This window comes from Tupaia chinensis, unplaced genomic scaffold, assembly GCF_000334495.1.
Source record: "Tupaia chinensis unplaced genomic scaffold, TupChi_1.0 Scaffold000272_1, whole genome shotgun sequence".
NCBI classification, from domain to species: Eukaryota; Metazoa; Chordata; class Mammalia; order Scandentia; family Tupaiidae; genus Tupaia; species Tupaia belangeri.
The window spans coordinates 2,477,783-2,495,824 of record NW_006159754.1 but is presented as its reverse complement, the minus strand read 5'-3'; the positions used below and the strand labels follow the sequence as shown (position 1 = coordinate 2,495,824).

The following is an 18,042-nucleotide window of genomic DNA, read 5'->3' as shown; positions in this document are numbered from 1 at the left end:
TATAAAAACAATTCTAAAGTGCCACACACTAGAAAGAGCATAACAAACCCAAGCACGTATTTATCATTCCAATCATTATTTATATTTTTTTAAAGAATCATTTATTTAATTCCATTTGTTGTTATTATTATTTTTTTAATTTAACCAGAGAGAGTGTGAAAGGGAAAGCGAGATAGCAAGCTGCCAAGTCCAGGACTCGAACCGCAGTGGGCCATTTGGGAATCCAGTGCCTTTAACCACCACGCTACGCTGGCCCCTGCAATCATTCATTATTTCTACACATCTTACCTCTGGGAGCCAGTCAAGGGCTGCAGGTACGGCGAGGCCTGCTGTTGCACGTAGCCACTGGGCTGCTGCTGAATCTGTCTGAGTCTTTCCATGAGCGCGGGGTTGGAGTGTGCAGCCGGGTAGGCTCTGGAGCTGTAGCTGGGAGACAGGACCACGCCACCAGCCTGCTGCTGCGGTGCCTGCTGCAGAGGCATCTGTGTTCCATACATCGTATAGCCCTGGGGCATGGTCTGCAGGCAGGCACAGGGGAGAAGTCAATCGCCTCAATTTAGCAGCTCGCTTCCCTCTCACTAAAATACACGGGCAGGAACAAGCCCGTCAGCACCTCACTGAAATTCGCTGTTTTCAAAGACTCTCATGACTTAAAATACAGAAGATAAGGAGAGCTAGCCAGAAAGCTATAGAATGAACTGGATATATGACTTAAAAGAAATTTGAGAGGTTTTTTTTTTTTAATGAATCCTCATTTAATTAAACTGGCTTAAATTTTTAAGATCAGCTGCTTATACTGAGGGAAGGAAAGGCATGTGTCTATTACAGAAGTAATCAGGCCAGCACCTATATCTTCACGATATTCAACAGATCCCAAGCATCATATATATGTCATTTCCATTCATCAAAAATGCTACCCATGCTCCTTATACATTAAAATAAAAATGGACTACACTTTCCTATATGTGATTTTATCTTTTGTAGGTCTGATTAATGTGCCCATAGTAACTAATCAGTTATCAAAAGCCATAACAAATCAAACTTACTAATACCTTAACCAGGCAGGGTATAATTGGTGACTGTTCAATACCTTCTACTCCTGGTTGGACCATAAACCCATTTGAACACTTTACTTATAATCTGAACACTTAATTTTCCTATTTGATGTTAATAAATGAATAACTATTCCTCTAAATCTTGATACTTTCTGTAAAATAAAAACCTGAGCTTCTATCGGATCATTAGATACAATTTATAGAAATGAATGCTGATAAAAATAGAACACTGCTCTTCAACTCTTCACAGCACCACATTTCCGAGTAGTTTCATGCCTCTGATTTAGAAGACAGGTAATATATAATAAAGTTTCAGCAGGTGGCCTGAATGGATCCAAAGCAGAAAGACTCAATGCCTGAATAGAGGCTTTTTCTTTCAGCTGTGGACGCAGAATGAACTGCCAGCCCTGAAGAGCAGCCCAACTACCTTGGGATCCACGTTTTACGAATTTGGTAAGCATACAGAGATGCAGAAATAACAAATTAGAAAAAAAGAAAAAACAAAAAGCTCAAGGCGCACATTACAATAAATAAGGCCAATGTATAATTTGTTGAGCATCTACTGTGTATTTGTGAAATCCAGTTTCACCGGTTGTCTTAAATCTTTACAGCTTTTATTTCTATTTTACGGAGAAGAAAACCAAAGCTTAATGTGGCTTGCACAGTGTCACTCAGCTAGGAAGTTGCCAGGAACTGTGCTGAGATCTAACGATCTTCTTACTCTACCAAGACTCCTCATCGAAGAAATCTTTGAATATGACAATCAAAAATGATATCATTAAACATTATAGCATAAAATAAGTAACTCTGAGATTGTGAAGTATTTACATATCTATCATCATCATTAATACAGAAGTTTAAATGTATGTCTGTTTTTAATCCAGCAATTTCTTTTATGCTCCTTAAACTATCCTGAGACTTGTTCGATATCGCTGGTAATATATTTTTTAATGGTCAATTATGTTCTACAAGTACAAGTAACTGAGTTCCAGGCCCTATGGCAAGCTGATACCCTGTGTGCTTGGTTTCACACTTCAGTAAGGAACACGGACACCCAGCAGCACTTATGAAGCAAACGTGGGTACCTGTGCTTGCTGCAGCCCTGGGTACTGGGGGAGCTGAGGGGAGGGACGAGCTTGTGCGGCAAAGAGAGCAGCCTGGTCTCCTGGCTGGCCCTGGAAAACAAAGCCGAGGCGAGTTCCTGATCATAACAGCAAGGACTTGGGTTACACTGGTCCATAATCCCCATTGCCCACAACAAATCTCATTATGTGAATGCAGAACTCAAAGGTTTTCAAACTTCACTCAGTACTGTTTCCCATTAATTTCTTCTTATCTGTGCATGGAGACTATTCAGTTGTTCTTCTTAGAAGACTACAGATATATCCAACAATACAACAGACATAAATCTAAGCCTAAGGAATCAAAGGTCTGTTCAGTTGAGGGGCTCTTAGATGGCTTTTTGGTACATGCCGGAGTACAGATGCCCGGCGAGAGGGAGAGGCAGGAGTCTCTGAGGCCTATGTGTCACGCAGTACCCATAGAAGGGACAGAACATCTAGGACCTACAAAAGGCATAAAAATATTTCATGATTATTTGGGGGCCAGCACGTAGCATGATGGTTAAGGCATTGGATTCCACATGACCAACTGTGCAGTTGGAGTCCTAGATCATTAACTTGAGAAACATGCCAGGTGCGTGTGCGTGCATGCTCAAACTCTCAAGAGGGGAGTGGAGGAGAAGGGGCTGTGGCACAGCCATCTCGCCTAAGGAGTTTTTTCTCCCTTTCCGTCCCTCTGTCTCTATGTCCTGCAAGTGCACACACAATATAGCAAAGTTTAAAAGAAAAAATGCATGGCTTTTTAATGAAGTGTCTTCCCAGTGACCTAAAAATCACCTACTTAGCTACGTATTCGAGGGAAAAATTTGGTACCTCCTATGACTTTAATGATCAATCAGAATAAAATCAAGAAAAATTTATAACTTAATTAAAAATACGGCCCTAACAACTATAATGCAAAATAAATCCAATGCACATCTGTTCACCAGTCTTAATTTAAATTATGCTTTTTGGCCTTAGGAAAATAAATATATTCATAAGAGCAGCTGTATGTGCATTCTTATGTCATGATGGCAGAAGTTATTTCATAGAAGCTTGCAGTAATCGTCACAGAAAAAGGCCTGGCTTCTTATCACCCCTGGGTATTTCCATAATTTACCAATGATAAAGAATGAGGTTTATTGTAGGACTATTTCACTGTTGTTTTATAATGGATGTCCTTGCTTTTAAAAGTACTAAATTATAGTTATATAAAAACATTTTCATGTGCTTAGAAAGTAGTGTAAATATTTCTAACAGAGATAAGGAAACATTTAGCTTAAGAGCAAGAAACTGACAACTATTAAAAATCTACTAAATGCTGAGAGACGGGGCTTCTTGTTCTTACTCATTTTGTCACAAGAACTCTAGTGGGGGGACTAGCAGTTAGCATAATGGCTATGTGGCTGAACTCCCATGTAGTCGACTACGGTTCAAGGCCTGGACCTGGTTGCTTAAACTCATGCTGGGAGCGGGTGTGTGTGTGTTCAAGATCCCAAGAGGAGAATGGAGGAGAAGGGATTGCGGCATGGCCATACTCCCTGGGGAGTGATTTCTCGCTTTCTGTTTCTCTGTCACTCTGGTGAGCGCACGCGCCCTATAGCAAAAACCTCTCTTAAGAAAAAAAAAAGAACTCTAGTGGGAAGTTTTATCCCCATGTTCTTCAGACGGGCAAAGCCAGTGTCAAGGACTTGTGCACCTTGGCAAGCTCACCCTCTAGACCTGGCAGAGCCATGACCTAAACTCCAGTGGAGCTGACTCCAAAGTCCAGGGCTCTTTTTTTTAGCTCCATAAGTCATATTAAGGGTAAAAATATTTAAGTACACACTTGATGCCTATTCTTTAAGGATACATAGCCTCTTAAAATTATCCCAGTTAAAAAAATAATAAAGGAGGATCTCTATTGTATTAATAAGATTGTTAATCAAGTCTATGCAAGGGATAGTTAAGTCTCCCTTCTCTGATCTCCACATAAATTCACTGGGGGCCAGGGCCAACCATGGAAAGGTAGTTAAGGCACATGGATCCCAAATGTGGTTCAACTCCTGGAACTGACAGCTTGTGTGTCCAAAATCCTGAGAGGATAATGGAGGAGACGGGACCATGGCATGGCCATACATCCCTAAGGGGTGCTTTCTTTCCTACTTTCTCTCTCTCTCTCTTTCTCTCTGTCTGGTGAGCACACATGCTCTATAGCAAAATAAAAAAAAAAATCTCTTAGGGCCATTTTTGATACTCCAGCCTATCCACTCATATATGACTAGAACACAAAATTCAAGAGTACCTACTGTGCTATCTATATGTAACAAAACTAACAAGAATCTAACTTTACAGATTAGGACACTGTGCAGGTACTCTCAGCCTTTTCTTCATTAATCTGTTAAATACAACTATATCTCTGCTTGTTTGGGTCTAAGAAAAATAGCCCAAATGAACCTCTTTAAGAGCCCATTCTATGACAGTCACCACTGGGAGCCAAAAACTGTACTCTGAACTATTTGAGTAGTTCTGATCCTCTAAACACTATGCCAGGAATCACTAAATGAACTTGACCTTCAAATACCACTCCCTGAATCAGTACTCCTTGACACTAGCCTGTGCAAGATCCCTGAGACACATTGCTGTGCTTCTTTGTGAGGACAAATATGTGCATGTTACTGTTTGTACAGAAGAAAAGAATCAACTATTCATTCGTGATTCAGAATCTCGGGATTGACGGTAGTATGTAATACTCATGCCTTATTTCGGCTCTGAGAAAAACAGGATGTGATCTGCACATGATGACTGCATAAAGATGCATATGATGGGCTTTTCTCTTTTTCTTTTGTCATTTATGACAGAGTGCATGTGCTCACGAGAAAGAGACAGGCAGAGAGAGCAAGAGTGAGAGGTAGGGAGCAGCCCCCATGGGGCGTGGTTATGCTGCAATGCCTTCTCCATTTCTCTGTCCTCGTGGGAGTTAGGACACACATGTGCACATGCTCAACTTGTAAAATAGGTCTTTTCTAGCCTTTGAATATTAAAGAATCGTATGAAACACATTCTGACTTATATGAGGGGAAGGACTAGAATCCTAATAAGGGTTAGTGGGCAACACTTGGTTAACTTAATTATTTTGAAAGACAGGGTCTTATTATGTCACAATCCTCCTGCCTCAGCCCCCCAAGTAGCTGGGACTTCAGATATAAACCACTCTGCCCAGCTTTTAGAGTGGGCTGGCTTTTGGGGTGGGCCAGGGTTCAAAAGGCCTCCCATGTGGCCTTGGCCTGCAGAGCAGCGGGGTCTGCCAGTGTGTGCTACCGCAGCCAAGCCTGCAACTCTCTTATTGGCAATGTTAGTAGAACTCATGGCGATTTAAGCTAGTATATACTCAAAAATATTCGACATAAAAACAAAATCACAAAACTACCATGAGTAGAAGGTACTATAACTTTAAAAGAAGCAGGGGGAAAGGGATAACAAAATTAAATACACTTGTTGATACTCTAAAATGTCTGTCAATCATTTATGTCTAAAGGTGAACTATTTATAGGTGAACATATCATATTCCCTCCCCACTACCAGTTTTTCCCAACATACTACTTAAGTATACTAGGAAATAATTCACATATGCAACGTTCTCCCTGAAAATAATTATAGACACTTCAAGATGGCTAGCACATCCCAAGTTCTCTGTGTGTGGAGTTATCACCACATGTTGTCCTGAAAAGAATATACTCTAGTCTTTTCCTGTCCAACTGAAACAGATCCCTACATCCCCGACCCCCAAATTATGCCAAGAACATACTAGTTCAATTGGTAAAATTAGTCAATTTGTTGAGGAAAGAATAAGAATATTTCTTTAGTGAATGAAAAAAATTTACAAATGATGAGAGCGAGCAAATGGCATAGTGGTTATGTTGCTGGACTCCCACATGGCTGAATGTGGTTCAAGTCCCAGATCCGGTGGCTTGAAAGTCACACTGGGTGCATGTGTGTGCATGCTCAAGATCCTGAGAGGAGAATGGAGGAAAAAGGACTGTGGCATGGCCATCCCTCTTAGGGGGTGTTTTCTCACTTTCCCTGTCTGCCTGTCTCTTTCTCTCGGGTGAGCACACACACCCTAAGGCAATAATCTTAAAAGAGAGAGAGAGAGATTTATAAATGCTAAACAAGGACTATAACTGTAATGGGAGAATAAGTGATAACACTAAAGACAGTATTAATACAGGTTGTTAATATTGGTGGCATGATTTGGCTGCATTAAGCCCCAAATAAACTATATCATGTGTTACCCAAACTGGGATAGGCCAGGACATCTGGCAAATCAAGATAGATGGTCATTTCTCTGATTTTAGGAAAACTGTCTACATTTCCTTTTCTAATTAGTCCCTAGCACAAAATAAATACTCAGTAAATGTATGTTAAAATGTACTCAGATTTAGTTTACCTGTTAAACAAGAAATCTGTGGTAAATTGAGATTTGTATTTCTGCATGAAATACTAAGCACTTACTGATTTCCTCACAGTTTTTGGCTTTTTTTTTTCTTTGAAAACTCAAATTTAATGTAATGTTTGGCCTCTATCATTCTAATGATTTCTGCTTTCTGCTCGCATGAATATCTGGAAAATAACTCAACATTTCTCTCTTTATTCTGCTTCATTGAAATCATCAGAGGCAACATTAATTTCATATTTAATGCGTGCTAAGGACATTCAGAAAGCTGAGTTTTGCTGGAATAGCTGGATCCAGCCAAGTGTCATGTGACACATCACCAGAAGAGAATGTGACACATTTGTACCCTTGCTTGACCTCTGCAGCTCAGATGACTAACTTGTATGTGCTGAGGTTAGGGCTCTACAGTGAATTAGGACATCCTAATTATACAAGCCCATCTCTAAGTCGCTACCCATGGTAAGTTAGTAAATTCCTACACTGTCTCTTCATTTTTACACACTTTTCTTTGGCCTCTCCTATATCAACAAAATGCCGGTCCATTATATTTTCTGAATTTCTCCTTTTTCAATCTTTCTGACAAAGCTGTGCTGTTCAACGCTGGTTCACCTTCCTAGCCTTCAGAAGAATAATGCTCTTCTTTACTGCTGTATTTTTAATTAGACGTATCTGAGGTCAAGGAGGTACTGACTCAAAGGTCTCTGGCATAATTTGCCATTGCTGTATCTCCTAATTTCAAATATTTGGTAAATAATCCTCAAGCATAATTCTCATACTTCTGGACCTTGTTCTTCCCATTAGCAACCACTCCCTCAGTCAACTGAATGAACATGAAGATCTCTTTTTTGTAGGGGAACTTGTTAGAGCTCCACTCAGCAGAGTGTGAACATCAGCTGTAGCATCATTTCAGCACCAGAAGTGTCCTGGCCACTTCGTTTATGAGTAATGATTGTTTTCTAATCTTATTTAGTAACTTTTAAATAGCATTTACGGGTGGAAAAGAGAAAGGAACGTCGTATCTGGAAAGCTACTGTCAGATTATTTTTTTCATTCTGTTTCTGAATATTCTGATTTATGAAAAATAATCGTTTGAGTTGCCTAGAAGAAAGGGTTTTACTTACGCTTCCTAGTCTGGAAGTTACTGAGTAATAGTGCCCAAGGTTAAAAACACATGAGATGAACCGGAAGTTATGGTCCTTATCATATTAGCCTATTTTCATTGTAAATAACAGATACTATGAAAACATCTTTGTAAGAGGTTCTTTAAACAGTTATACCTGATACTTTTATAAAGTTTATTCTTCAAATATAACTTCGTCGGGAATCAACTGAAGTAATACTAGCTCCTAGAACATCCTAATTAATTCTAAAATATATATAGCTCACACAATAATGAACCTTTATGATATATTCTATTACCATGTCCAAGATGATGAACTGATTGAGTGCATATTCATTAAATGTCCATTAGTGTTAAAGAAAGAAAAACAAGAATAATAAAATAACAGCAAAGTATACACTTCCAGTAATTTGAATGAGTACAGAAATCATATACACTTTAACAACTTTAAAATTAGTTTATCAAGAACAATATAGTCATCCTTCAGTATCCATGGCTGGTCCCAATGGATAAGCAAAATCCATGGATGCTCAAGTCCCTTACATAAAATGGTGCAGTATGTGCATATAACCTATACACATCCTCTGGCATACTTTAAATTATCTCTAGATTACTTATAACTTAGTATCAATATAAGTGGAAATAAGAAATATAAAGATATTCTTCCTCAGTATCTCTCTTTTAGGGAGAAACCTCTTTCCTCATTTCATAAAGATGAGTAAGGCCTGGCTGCATCCAGGGTTGGGTGAATCCATAGATGGAGAACCCAAGGATAAGAAGGGCTGACTGTATTTAAAAAAAAAAAAAAAAAGATGATGCAAATTGTTTCTGTCTGAATTACATTATCATCTGAACAATAAACACCCTACAGCAAACACAAGCTGTCTCCAAAATATTTTACATTTGATTTAGTTCAAGTTTTTAATTAAATAAAATCCTCACCTGTATACCATAAAAAAGTATCAAGAAAAACTGAGTATTTTCAGAAAAGGTTCAAAGTTTCCTTTGCTGAATAACTAATAGAGAAATTCTCATGTACCAAGTATTTAATAAGTTAATTATTTTCAAAGTTTACATATGTAATTAAGAATACTTTCACCAATGTATAGATGTTACCCATGAAATTGGCAGTGAAACAAGTTGACTTACATTCATGTCTGAGATGTGTGCTCTTTTTTATTCTAATGCTTCTTGGATTTATGTTGTGGGTTGGCTACCTGATACAGAAACCTATAAGTAATTTAATGCAAAACATGCATTCTTAGCTAGCCCAGGCAAAGCAGTAGAGGTGAGGTCTTAACGACATGCATGCACAAGACCTATGCTCAAAATAACATCCTCTCCGTACCGGAAAGAAAACAAAGATGATGTGTTCTAGTGAAAAATTGGGACTAGCCAGTGGGTGGGATGTGATGAGAAGGGAATGTTTCATAACCGCAGTTTCATTATCTTGCACTAGCCTACGAATCAGCATGCCATGCGTTCCTCTACTAATGATGTGAATTACTGCGGAGAAAAGCAAGAGCTCAGGAATAGATGGGTTCCAAACAGACCGAAATGAACTGGTCTATGCTCCCCAGCTCAGGCCATGAATGTCTTGGGTGGCTGTACCATACACAGAGATGATGGAAATCATGAGGCGATCACAAGGGAACGAGGGAAAACTTTCAGAAATCAATTCCATGAAATCAAACGTGGTAATGCATTTATGATGCTATGTTACAGTCCCAACATAAACCAAGTGGAGTAACAGTGAAATGAAGTCTACAATTATTACCATCTATAGAAGAAAAACTCGCTTCTCATTTTGATGTTCAGAGGGTAATGCTATAAAAGTTTACTTAAAAAAAAAAAAAGAAAAAAAAAAAAAAGACAGAAAGAGGAATGACAGCAGGGGTGTTACCATTATGTTGTCAAAGTCTTCCAGAAGGGAGACAGCAGAGTTACAGAAGTCCTACAGGAAGGGGACAGCAAGAAAACGGCAGACAATACAGATAAGAATTTTTTAGCCTAATGACGTGGGTAGTCAAAACACATATGAAATATTTCATTTTAAAACAACGTTTCAGAGAGTCAAGACTTGAGAACCCAAGCCCTGCAGACGTAGTATGAATTCATATGCCAGATAACCTCGTCACAGGCTGAGGCATTAATAAATGATATAGTAATAGTCATATAACAGAACAGCACAATCCAAAGGCTACATGGTGACATAAAAGAAAAATGGTAGATTTCAGACACAAACACTTGTTGCAACTAAAGGATGCTGGAACCCCAGTGTGGGCAATAGGATACCAGACTCCTTCCCAGCCTAAAGCCAGGGGGACAGCACAGGATGTCAGAGTCACATTGAACAGACAAGACATTAAGTGAACGAGTAGCAGGCAGGCGATACTGCTGGAGAACCTAGGGAGCTCCGTGGCCACTAAATGGAAAGAAAAACAGAGCATCAGGCTAACTACTCATTTGATGGACCAGAACAGAAAACATACTGTTATGACACACTACCAGGGAATCAGATTTAGAAAACAGCAACTGAATGCTGGTTAAAAAACAAAAACAAAAGCCATTTCTGGGGCCAGCAGGCGGCATGGTGATTAAGGCACTGGACTCCCACATGGCCGACTATGGTTCAAGTACCAGACCCAGCAGCTTGAAACTCACACCAGTTGTGTGGGTGCCTGAGATCCCGAGAGGAGAATGGAAGAGAAGGGACTGTGGGTGGTCATCCCACTAGGGGTTGATTTCTCCCTTTCTGTCTCTCTGTGTCTCTCTAGCGAGTGCATACCCCCTAAACAAAATCTTGCTCAAAAAAAAAAAAAATTTCTCAGGTAAAGGATCCCTTGTTGTAATCAGATTCGAAGGCATATACTGACCGAAATAGTAAAAATTTTCCTGAACTCCCTGAGTTCTAGAGGCAGAAATGAGCAGAAATGACTTTCAATACTAACAGAAAAAAGTATTTTACTCTACTAAGGATTAGAAAGCAAAAGAGGAATTTTCCAAGCAAATTATATTTACTCTCACCATTTCGGTGTAGGTAAATAATCCATTACATCTATACATTGCTTTTTAGATCCAGCAGCTGCCTTCATATTAGCATTTTATGTCCTCACCCTTCCACTCTGATCTTCTGCCCTCTCGTAAAAACCAAGCAGGGTACACTATCTTCGATCTCATTATATTTACCTAAGCATAATTTCAGCAAGTGAAATTAACACCTTCCTCATTATTCAAATAGAGAAAGAGTAAATATTAAGATAAGCAAAGCACCCACTTCCCTGGACACATTTCCCTGTTTCCCAGCAACAAAATGACAGGGTTCAAGACATATTTACTAGTTCAATGGTCGTCTTCTCCTAAATCCACTTTTGTAATTGAGATGTTTATAAATTATACTTTCTGCATTAGAGGCAATTATCGACACTCAAGATGTGCTTTAATAAGACGATCTTGCCTGCTTTTAATAAACATTACAATTTGAAATATGTTCAATTCCTATGTCAGGAATATTACAGAGTAGAAAACCAATAGCTAGTAAAGTTTTAACAGATGCTGAAACTGACAGGAAATCAGTAAAATGCAAATTAAAATGTCATATTACAATACCATTTTACCTGTTGTGTTTGGAAAAGACAATGATGGTTGAGGATGTGGAGAAAAGAAACCATTTGTTTTCTACTGAGGGGAATCACTACAAATTTAGAAATCAAAACAGCAATGTAACCTTCAGGTGCACAGCTTAAAACTCTCCATGTGCACAATGAAATGCACACAAATGCTTATTCTAGTATTGTTAACAGTCAGAAAAAAAAATGAAAATAACTTAAATGCCCATTAACAGGAAAATGGAAAAATTATTATTAATAATCATAATGGAAAGTATCCAACAGGGCAACAGAAAGAATAAAATCACGAGTAACCAAAGGATATAATTCAAAAATTTGTACAGAAAAAGGAAGTTGCAAAACAATAATATATGAGTGAGACCAATTAGACAAAGTTTCCAACCTGTAAAGTAACACTGTGCAGTGTTTATGTCAATGGGTACAAAATTACGTAGTAAAAGTACAAAAATACCTACAAGAAAGAGAAGTTCTAAATTCATGGTAGTGTTGACCACTTTGTAGGAATGGAGGGAAGTGAGAACAGATACCAAGAGCCTTATCCATATCTATAATACTCTACTTTTTTAATTATCGAGAGAAAACATGGCAGAACGTTATTATTTAATAAAGCTAGGTGCTAAGTACATTAGTGATTACCATGTTACTTTCTATTCTTGTCTATGCGTTGAAATAGACCATTAAAGAGAGTGTGGGGGGGAGGAAAAAAAGGTAAATAGACATTGCAAGGCGATACCATATCCCTAGGATAGGAGATCAATCACCAAACAGAGGGTGGATTGCTCAACTTAAATGGACCTCATCCATCCAAGAGGCACTTTCATAAAGTCTCAGATTCACTTTGGGCAAGAAGCCGACAGCTCTGGGAGGCCCTGTCTCCATCATCTTTCCTCTCTTAAATTACATAATTCCTCCATTTGGATACACAAATGACGGGGCCTGCTACATGGCTGATAACATAATCTTACAAGTTACTACTAGCTATAGCAGGGCACATCATTCCTGCCCTCTGTCAGGAGCTGCCTTCTTTGCTGTCATGAAAATCCCTATGAGTCATTATCTATAGCCTGTAACGAACTGCTTTTTCCCAAAATCTGTCTCAGTCAATATATGCAAATCATATATTTTCTCTATCTTTGGACTCTTAATTAGACTATCTGGCATTGATTATTAGGGAGAACCACAAAATTATTTTGTGCATTGAAAGGCAGAAATTAGGATAAAGCAACGCTAAAAATCAAGGCATTAGAAAGTTCTTTTCTTGGGTCAAAACTTAAGATTTCTTCTGAAAGCCCTTTCTTTAGATAATTGATAGGGTGAAGAAGGAAGTTCCCACTGACAGGGGGAAAAAAAAGAAAGAATGAGTATAAGAAAGGCATGACCAGAAAACAATTCCAGCAGCATTTTGCATTTTTATAACCGATATTCTATATAGTCTGGTAGTTCCAACAGACTATGTGGAAAATCAAAATCAGCACAATGGCACTTTTAACAATGAAATCGTGCTAAGCTCCTTCAAAGTTGGTATCACAGAATTTAGGCCGTAAAAATATACCACTCTGTAAGAAACTAAAATGACTGTTAGGAAGACTACACAATCAATACTGCTGTCATCAGTCTCTTCTACCAGTGGCCACTGGGCAAATGAAGACTAGATCAATCGTAGGGACAATTAATATAATTATGCAAATAAAACTTGACATGCTTTTAGTCTCCTTTATTGTGTAACCCGTTTTATTAAAAACAGAATCATTTTATGGGATAAGAATTTCTTTTGAAATCATAGAACTAATACTGATAAAACAATAAGTATGGCAACTAACTTTTTTTTTTTGAGCACTTACTATGAGCCAGCCACTGTTCTTAGGGCTGTCACGCGAATTAAATTATTAACTTCACAACGACCCTAGTGAGAAAGTATTGTATTATCTCTATTTTATAGATGAGCTCTAGGTCACAGAGAGGTAGCGGAGCCACTCTACGGAGTCCCAACTGAATAAGAGAACTGACTGAAAAGCCCGGAGATGGAGAGCAGTCCTGATTACTGTCCTGCATGAAGACTGTTAGCAAAGACTGAAAATGTCTGCCTTGCCAAAACATCTTTGAGCATTTCCACATGTCCTAAAGCTGCAGGAAAATATACTCAATTTTAACAATCATTACTTTCAAATATTGGACTAAAAATATTTTACTACATCCATGGTACTTAGCAGCCTGTTTCCTAGACAAAGAAATACTATCTTTTTTCTTTTCTTTTCTTTTTTTGGAGAGATTTTTACTATAGGGTGTGTGCGCTCGCCAGACAGACAGAGAGAGACAGAGAGACAGAAAGCGAGAAATCACCCCCCAGGGGGGATGGCCATGCCACAATCCCTTCTCCTCCATTCTCCTCTTGGGATCTTGGGCACGCACACACACGCGCCCAGCGTGAGTTTAAGCCACCGGGTCCGGGACGCGAACCGTGGTCAACTACGTGGGAGCCCAGCGACATAGCCATTATGCTAACTGCTGGTCACAAAGAAATACTATCTTAACACATTCCTGAGGAAGCATGAGTTGGTCCATACCAGAAACGCCACTGACTGGAGCTCGTATACAGCTCTATGGCGGAACTGCCCGGCGATCTCACGGTGGTGTTCAAGGTCACTGTGTACCCTCGAGGGCTAGATGGTTTCTACACATGTCAGCTTCTCTCTGCCAGATGGGAAGAGGCTCAGGGGACATATTCATAATTCAGGGATTTATGTCTCCCCTTCCTCACAGAGGCTTTCAAAACAACCTCAGCAGAGGTCACTGCAGGGTCAGTTTCTGGAAGTACACCACGGGACAGCTGAGAAATGACTGTGTGGATAAAAATCACATTGCTGAGGATTAAAGTTAGGAGGGAGCGCTACGCTTCTGAAAATAGCTGCCCAAATCCTGCACTCTTTCATTTGATACACATCTCATAGATTTTCACTCAGTGTTCAGGAGATAAAAAGAGGATATAAAATATTATAAAGCCCGATATCTGGCCTCATGAGAAAAGGGAGTGCAGCGGCTTATTGGACAATGGCCTTTGGAGCTGTCATAGCATAGCCAGGAGAAAGCAAGCAGGCTGAAGGGAATCTGCTGAGATTCCAACAGCAGCACTGAAGATTAAGATCAACAAAAAATCCTTCGACAGGCTCGTTACATGTAAGAAAATGGACTTTTGGAACCAGCAGTTAGCATAATGGCTATGTTGCTGAACTCGCATGTAGTCGACCGCAGGTTAAGTCCTGGACCCCGTGGCTTAAACCCATGCCGGGTGTGTGTGCGTGCGTGCCCAAAATCCCAAGAGGAGAAGGGATTGCGGCGTGGCCATCCGCCCGAGGGTGATTTCTCATGTTCTGTCTCTCTCCGTCTTTCTGGCAAGCGCACGCGCTCTATAGCAAAAACCTCTCCGAAAAAAAAAAATAAAAGGACTTTTGGAATAAAAATATGACCCAGTATAAAAATAAAAATAACATCTATTTACATTTCTTGACAATAAGCCAAAAACTGAAGGAAAATAAAGGTACATTACTAGTCCTTATGCAGCTAGAGAAATTCACATCACATCTGCTCACTTCACTTGAGAAAGCGTAGCTGCCTAAATCAGAATCAACGTTTCTCTGTGTCTTCTTAGCATGAAATCATCAGCACTTACTAGGAAAGCAATTAGGCAATTCCACATGGCATTATCTATTTTTTAAAAATTTATCAATATCAGTTATATTTCATGTAATTCTGCCTTTGCTCGAGAGTTTGATGAATTATCACAAGGAGAGTTTTTTCTTGCCACAACATTCGGTTAGATTCCAGGTATGTTCATAGCTCATGCATGATCTATTGAAAAGAGGAAGGCACTAACATTTCCTCAGAACCCATTAAGCGCAGGCATGCAGAAGACGCTGTACGCCAACTTCCTTTAATGTCTGCTGCACCCCATTACAGCATGCTGTGGACATCTCTCTCTCTTATAAGATGGTCACTTTCCTTAATTATCCAGCACGTGACAACTGGTGAGAGAGAAAAGGGTATGACTGCTTGTGACATCCCCACAGAGACTTCAAAGCAAGATTCACCCGCTGAAGACGATGGAAAGCTAGAAAAGGGGCAAGTATTGTATAATCATTGTTATAAAGTTGACTTTTTACAATTTAGAGCAGGCATTTCTGACCTAAAAATGTTAAAAAAATAATAATAATAATAGAGGGCAAGCTGTGGTGTGGTGGTTAAAGCAGCTGGATCCCACATGGCTGACCACACAGTTTGAGTCCTGGACCTGGTGACTTAAAAAATACATTGGACACATGTGCATGCACGCTCAAAATCCCAAAGGGGAGGAGAAATGAAGGAGAAGGGTTGCAGTGTGGCCACCCCCATGGGCTAGACGCTTTCTCTCTCACTATCTCCCTCTAGCAAGCACAGATGACCTCTAGCAAAACAAAATATTCAATATGACATAGTTGGCACAAAAATAAAGACTCAGTAATAAAAATACTATCAGTTAATTTCCATTATTAGGGACCAGCAGTTGGTGTAATGGCTATGGACTCCAATGTCACCGACCGTGGTTCAAGTCCTGGACCCAGTAGCTTCAACTTACTCTGGGCATGTGTGCATGCATGCCCAAGATCTCAAGAGGAGAATGGAGGAGAACGGACTGCAGCGTGGCCATCCCCCCCCCTCCTCCGGAGGGGCAATTTCTCCCTTTCTGTCTCTGTCTCTCTGTCTTTCTGGTGAACACATGCACTCTATAGCAAAAACCTCTAAAAAAAAATTCCATTATTATAAGCAGTACTACTTTTTCTCTTTTATCATTAGAGGGTGTGCACTTGCCACAGGAAGAAATGGAGATAGAAGGAGGGAAGGAGAGAGGGAGAAAAGCAAGCAAGCCCCTATACGGCGTGGTCACAGTGCAATCCTTTCTTCCATCTCGCCATCCTGTCGGGATTTGGGGTGCACACGCACAAGCGCTGGCCTGTTTTACAGGTCAGGGGCTGGAATTCAGACTGTGGACAGCATGTGGGATCCAGCTCCCAATGCACAGCACTTAACCTCTGTGCTTCATAGCCAGCTCTCAGCAATACAACTTCAAGAGGCATAAAAGAGTGGAATCTGGTATTTTTAAGTGGTTTGAGGAAAGGTGTGGGAGTACGAATGGTGTCATACTGGCACATTTTACGTCATAAGCCTGCCTGCCTTCTCCAAATACACAAGGATATCTTTAATTGTATGTAGATTATTCTACTAAATTCCTTTCTAAAATTTGGTTTCAGGTGAAATTATTTGTCATAACTTAAAACAGAAAGTAAACCTTTTCAGGACAAACATGTTTACCTACAAGTGACCCAATGGGCTTTTCCCCAAAGCCAGGAACCACTTAACAGGAATTCAAAGATGAATTTAGCAATATTTCGAAAGTGAGCTATAAATAAGAAAAATTATATTTTGCATTAACTAAACAGGTAGCTATTTTAAAAAGCAAATTTTATTGAGGTCCTATTACTTTAAAAGAGAATTTAATTCATTCTAGCAGGATGGTTTCTCAACTTTTAGTAAATTTTTTATTGATCTCAATAAAAATTTGAAATAAAGGCATAACTATTTTTGTTCAGTCCAAAGAAGAGCTATGTAAAATCTCAATGATGTTTCAAATGGCTCCAAATATGTTGCTTACTTAAAGTCAGTGACTGTCAGTATTTTAATCAAATTCTCATCATGTATGTGTAAGATGTAGCTTAGGCTTATCTTACTTGACACCTCAGTAACATTCATGTAGAGTTCAACTAGTTTCTTCTCTCTTCTCCTCATAATTTAGGTAAATACAACCATTTTGAAGAATGACTAACTTCCACATCTCAATCCCCCACAAATCACTAATTGTGCTATTTTGAAAGTTCTGTGGTTTTCATAGAAACGGATGCACTTGTAGATTGGCTGCTTCCATCTGAGGATCACAGGGTTGCTGTGGAACCCAAGATAATAAATACATTTAAAGGGATTAGAAGTGTTTTGGCATATAGTAAGTGCTCTGTTTGCGTTTACTATGATTATCATCCAAACAGTACATGTCCATTTTAGAATTTTTTTTTTAATTATACAGAAACTGGGAAAAGAAGTCACAGTCTCACCTTATTCTTTTTATTTTAATGTAGTTATAGAGTCATAGGTTTCATGAGCGTATACTAAGTTTTATGGAACTGTCACCGATGCTCTGCTCAACATAATTGCTATCGTCTACAAAGAAAATGGGGTGATGGGACACAAAAACACAAATAGTATGACTTGGGAATTAAATCAAGTCTGTCCATGTGCTGACTGGTGTTTGTAACTGATTCACTGCTACAGTCTTTATTGAGTATACACTAAAAACAGTCAAAGCAGAACACTGCAGGAGAAGTCTAAAAAAGATCAGGACTTCAAAGACAACCTCAAGGCAATACATCTTAAAATAAAAAAATAATAATAGGTGAAAGTGGAGCTAAAGGAGTATGGAATATGGTGGCAATTATGAAGGAATGAGCACTCAGAGAAGGTCCACCGAAGGATGACAGACCTGCTTTTAAATGACTAGAAAGCCGTCGTTAGTTGTTTTTATTTCGAGACATACATTTAATAAACCTAGAACATTTCAAGACCTCATCTGATCAACGATAATGGTAAAAGACAAAGGAAAAAGGAATATTTATAAACATGT

General features: G+C 39.2%; 1 protein-coding gene across 1 annotated transcript in view; it reads right to left on the bottom strand.

Annotated features, from left to right (window-relative positions):
• MED12L (mediator complex subunit 12L) overlaps window positions 1-18,042 on the bottom strand; it is a 393,053-nt gene that overhangs the window by 20,358 nt on the left and 354,653 nt on the right. Inside the window, exons 39-40 of the mRNA XM_027772371.1 lie at window positions 2,141-2,230; window positions 289-518 (exon numbers count right to left, since the gene is read on the bottom strand). Of these exons, the coding sequence (XP_027628172.1) occupies window positions 289-518; window positions 2,141-2,230 (320 nt within the window). The remainder of the gene's footprint in view (window positions 1-288; window positions 519-2,140; window positions 2,231-18,042) is intronic.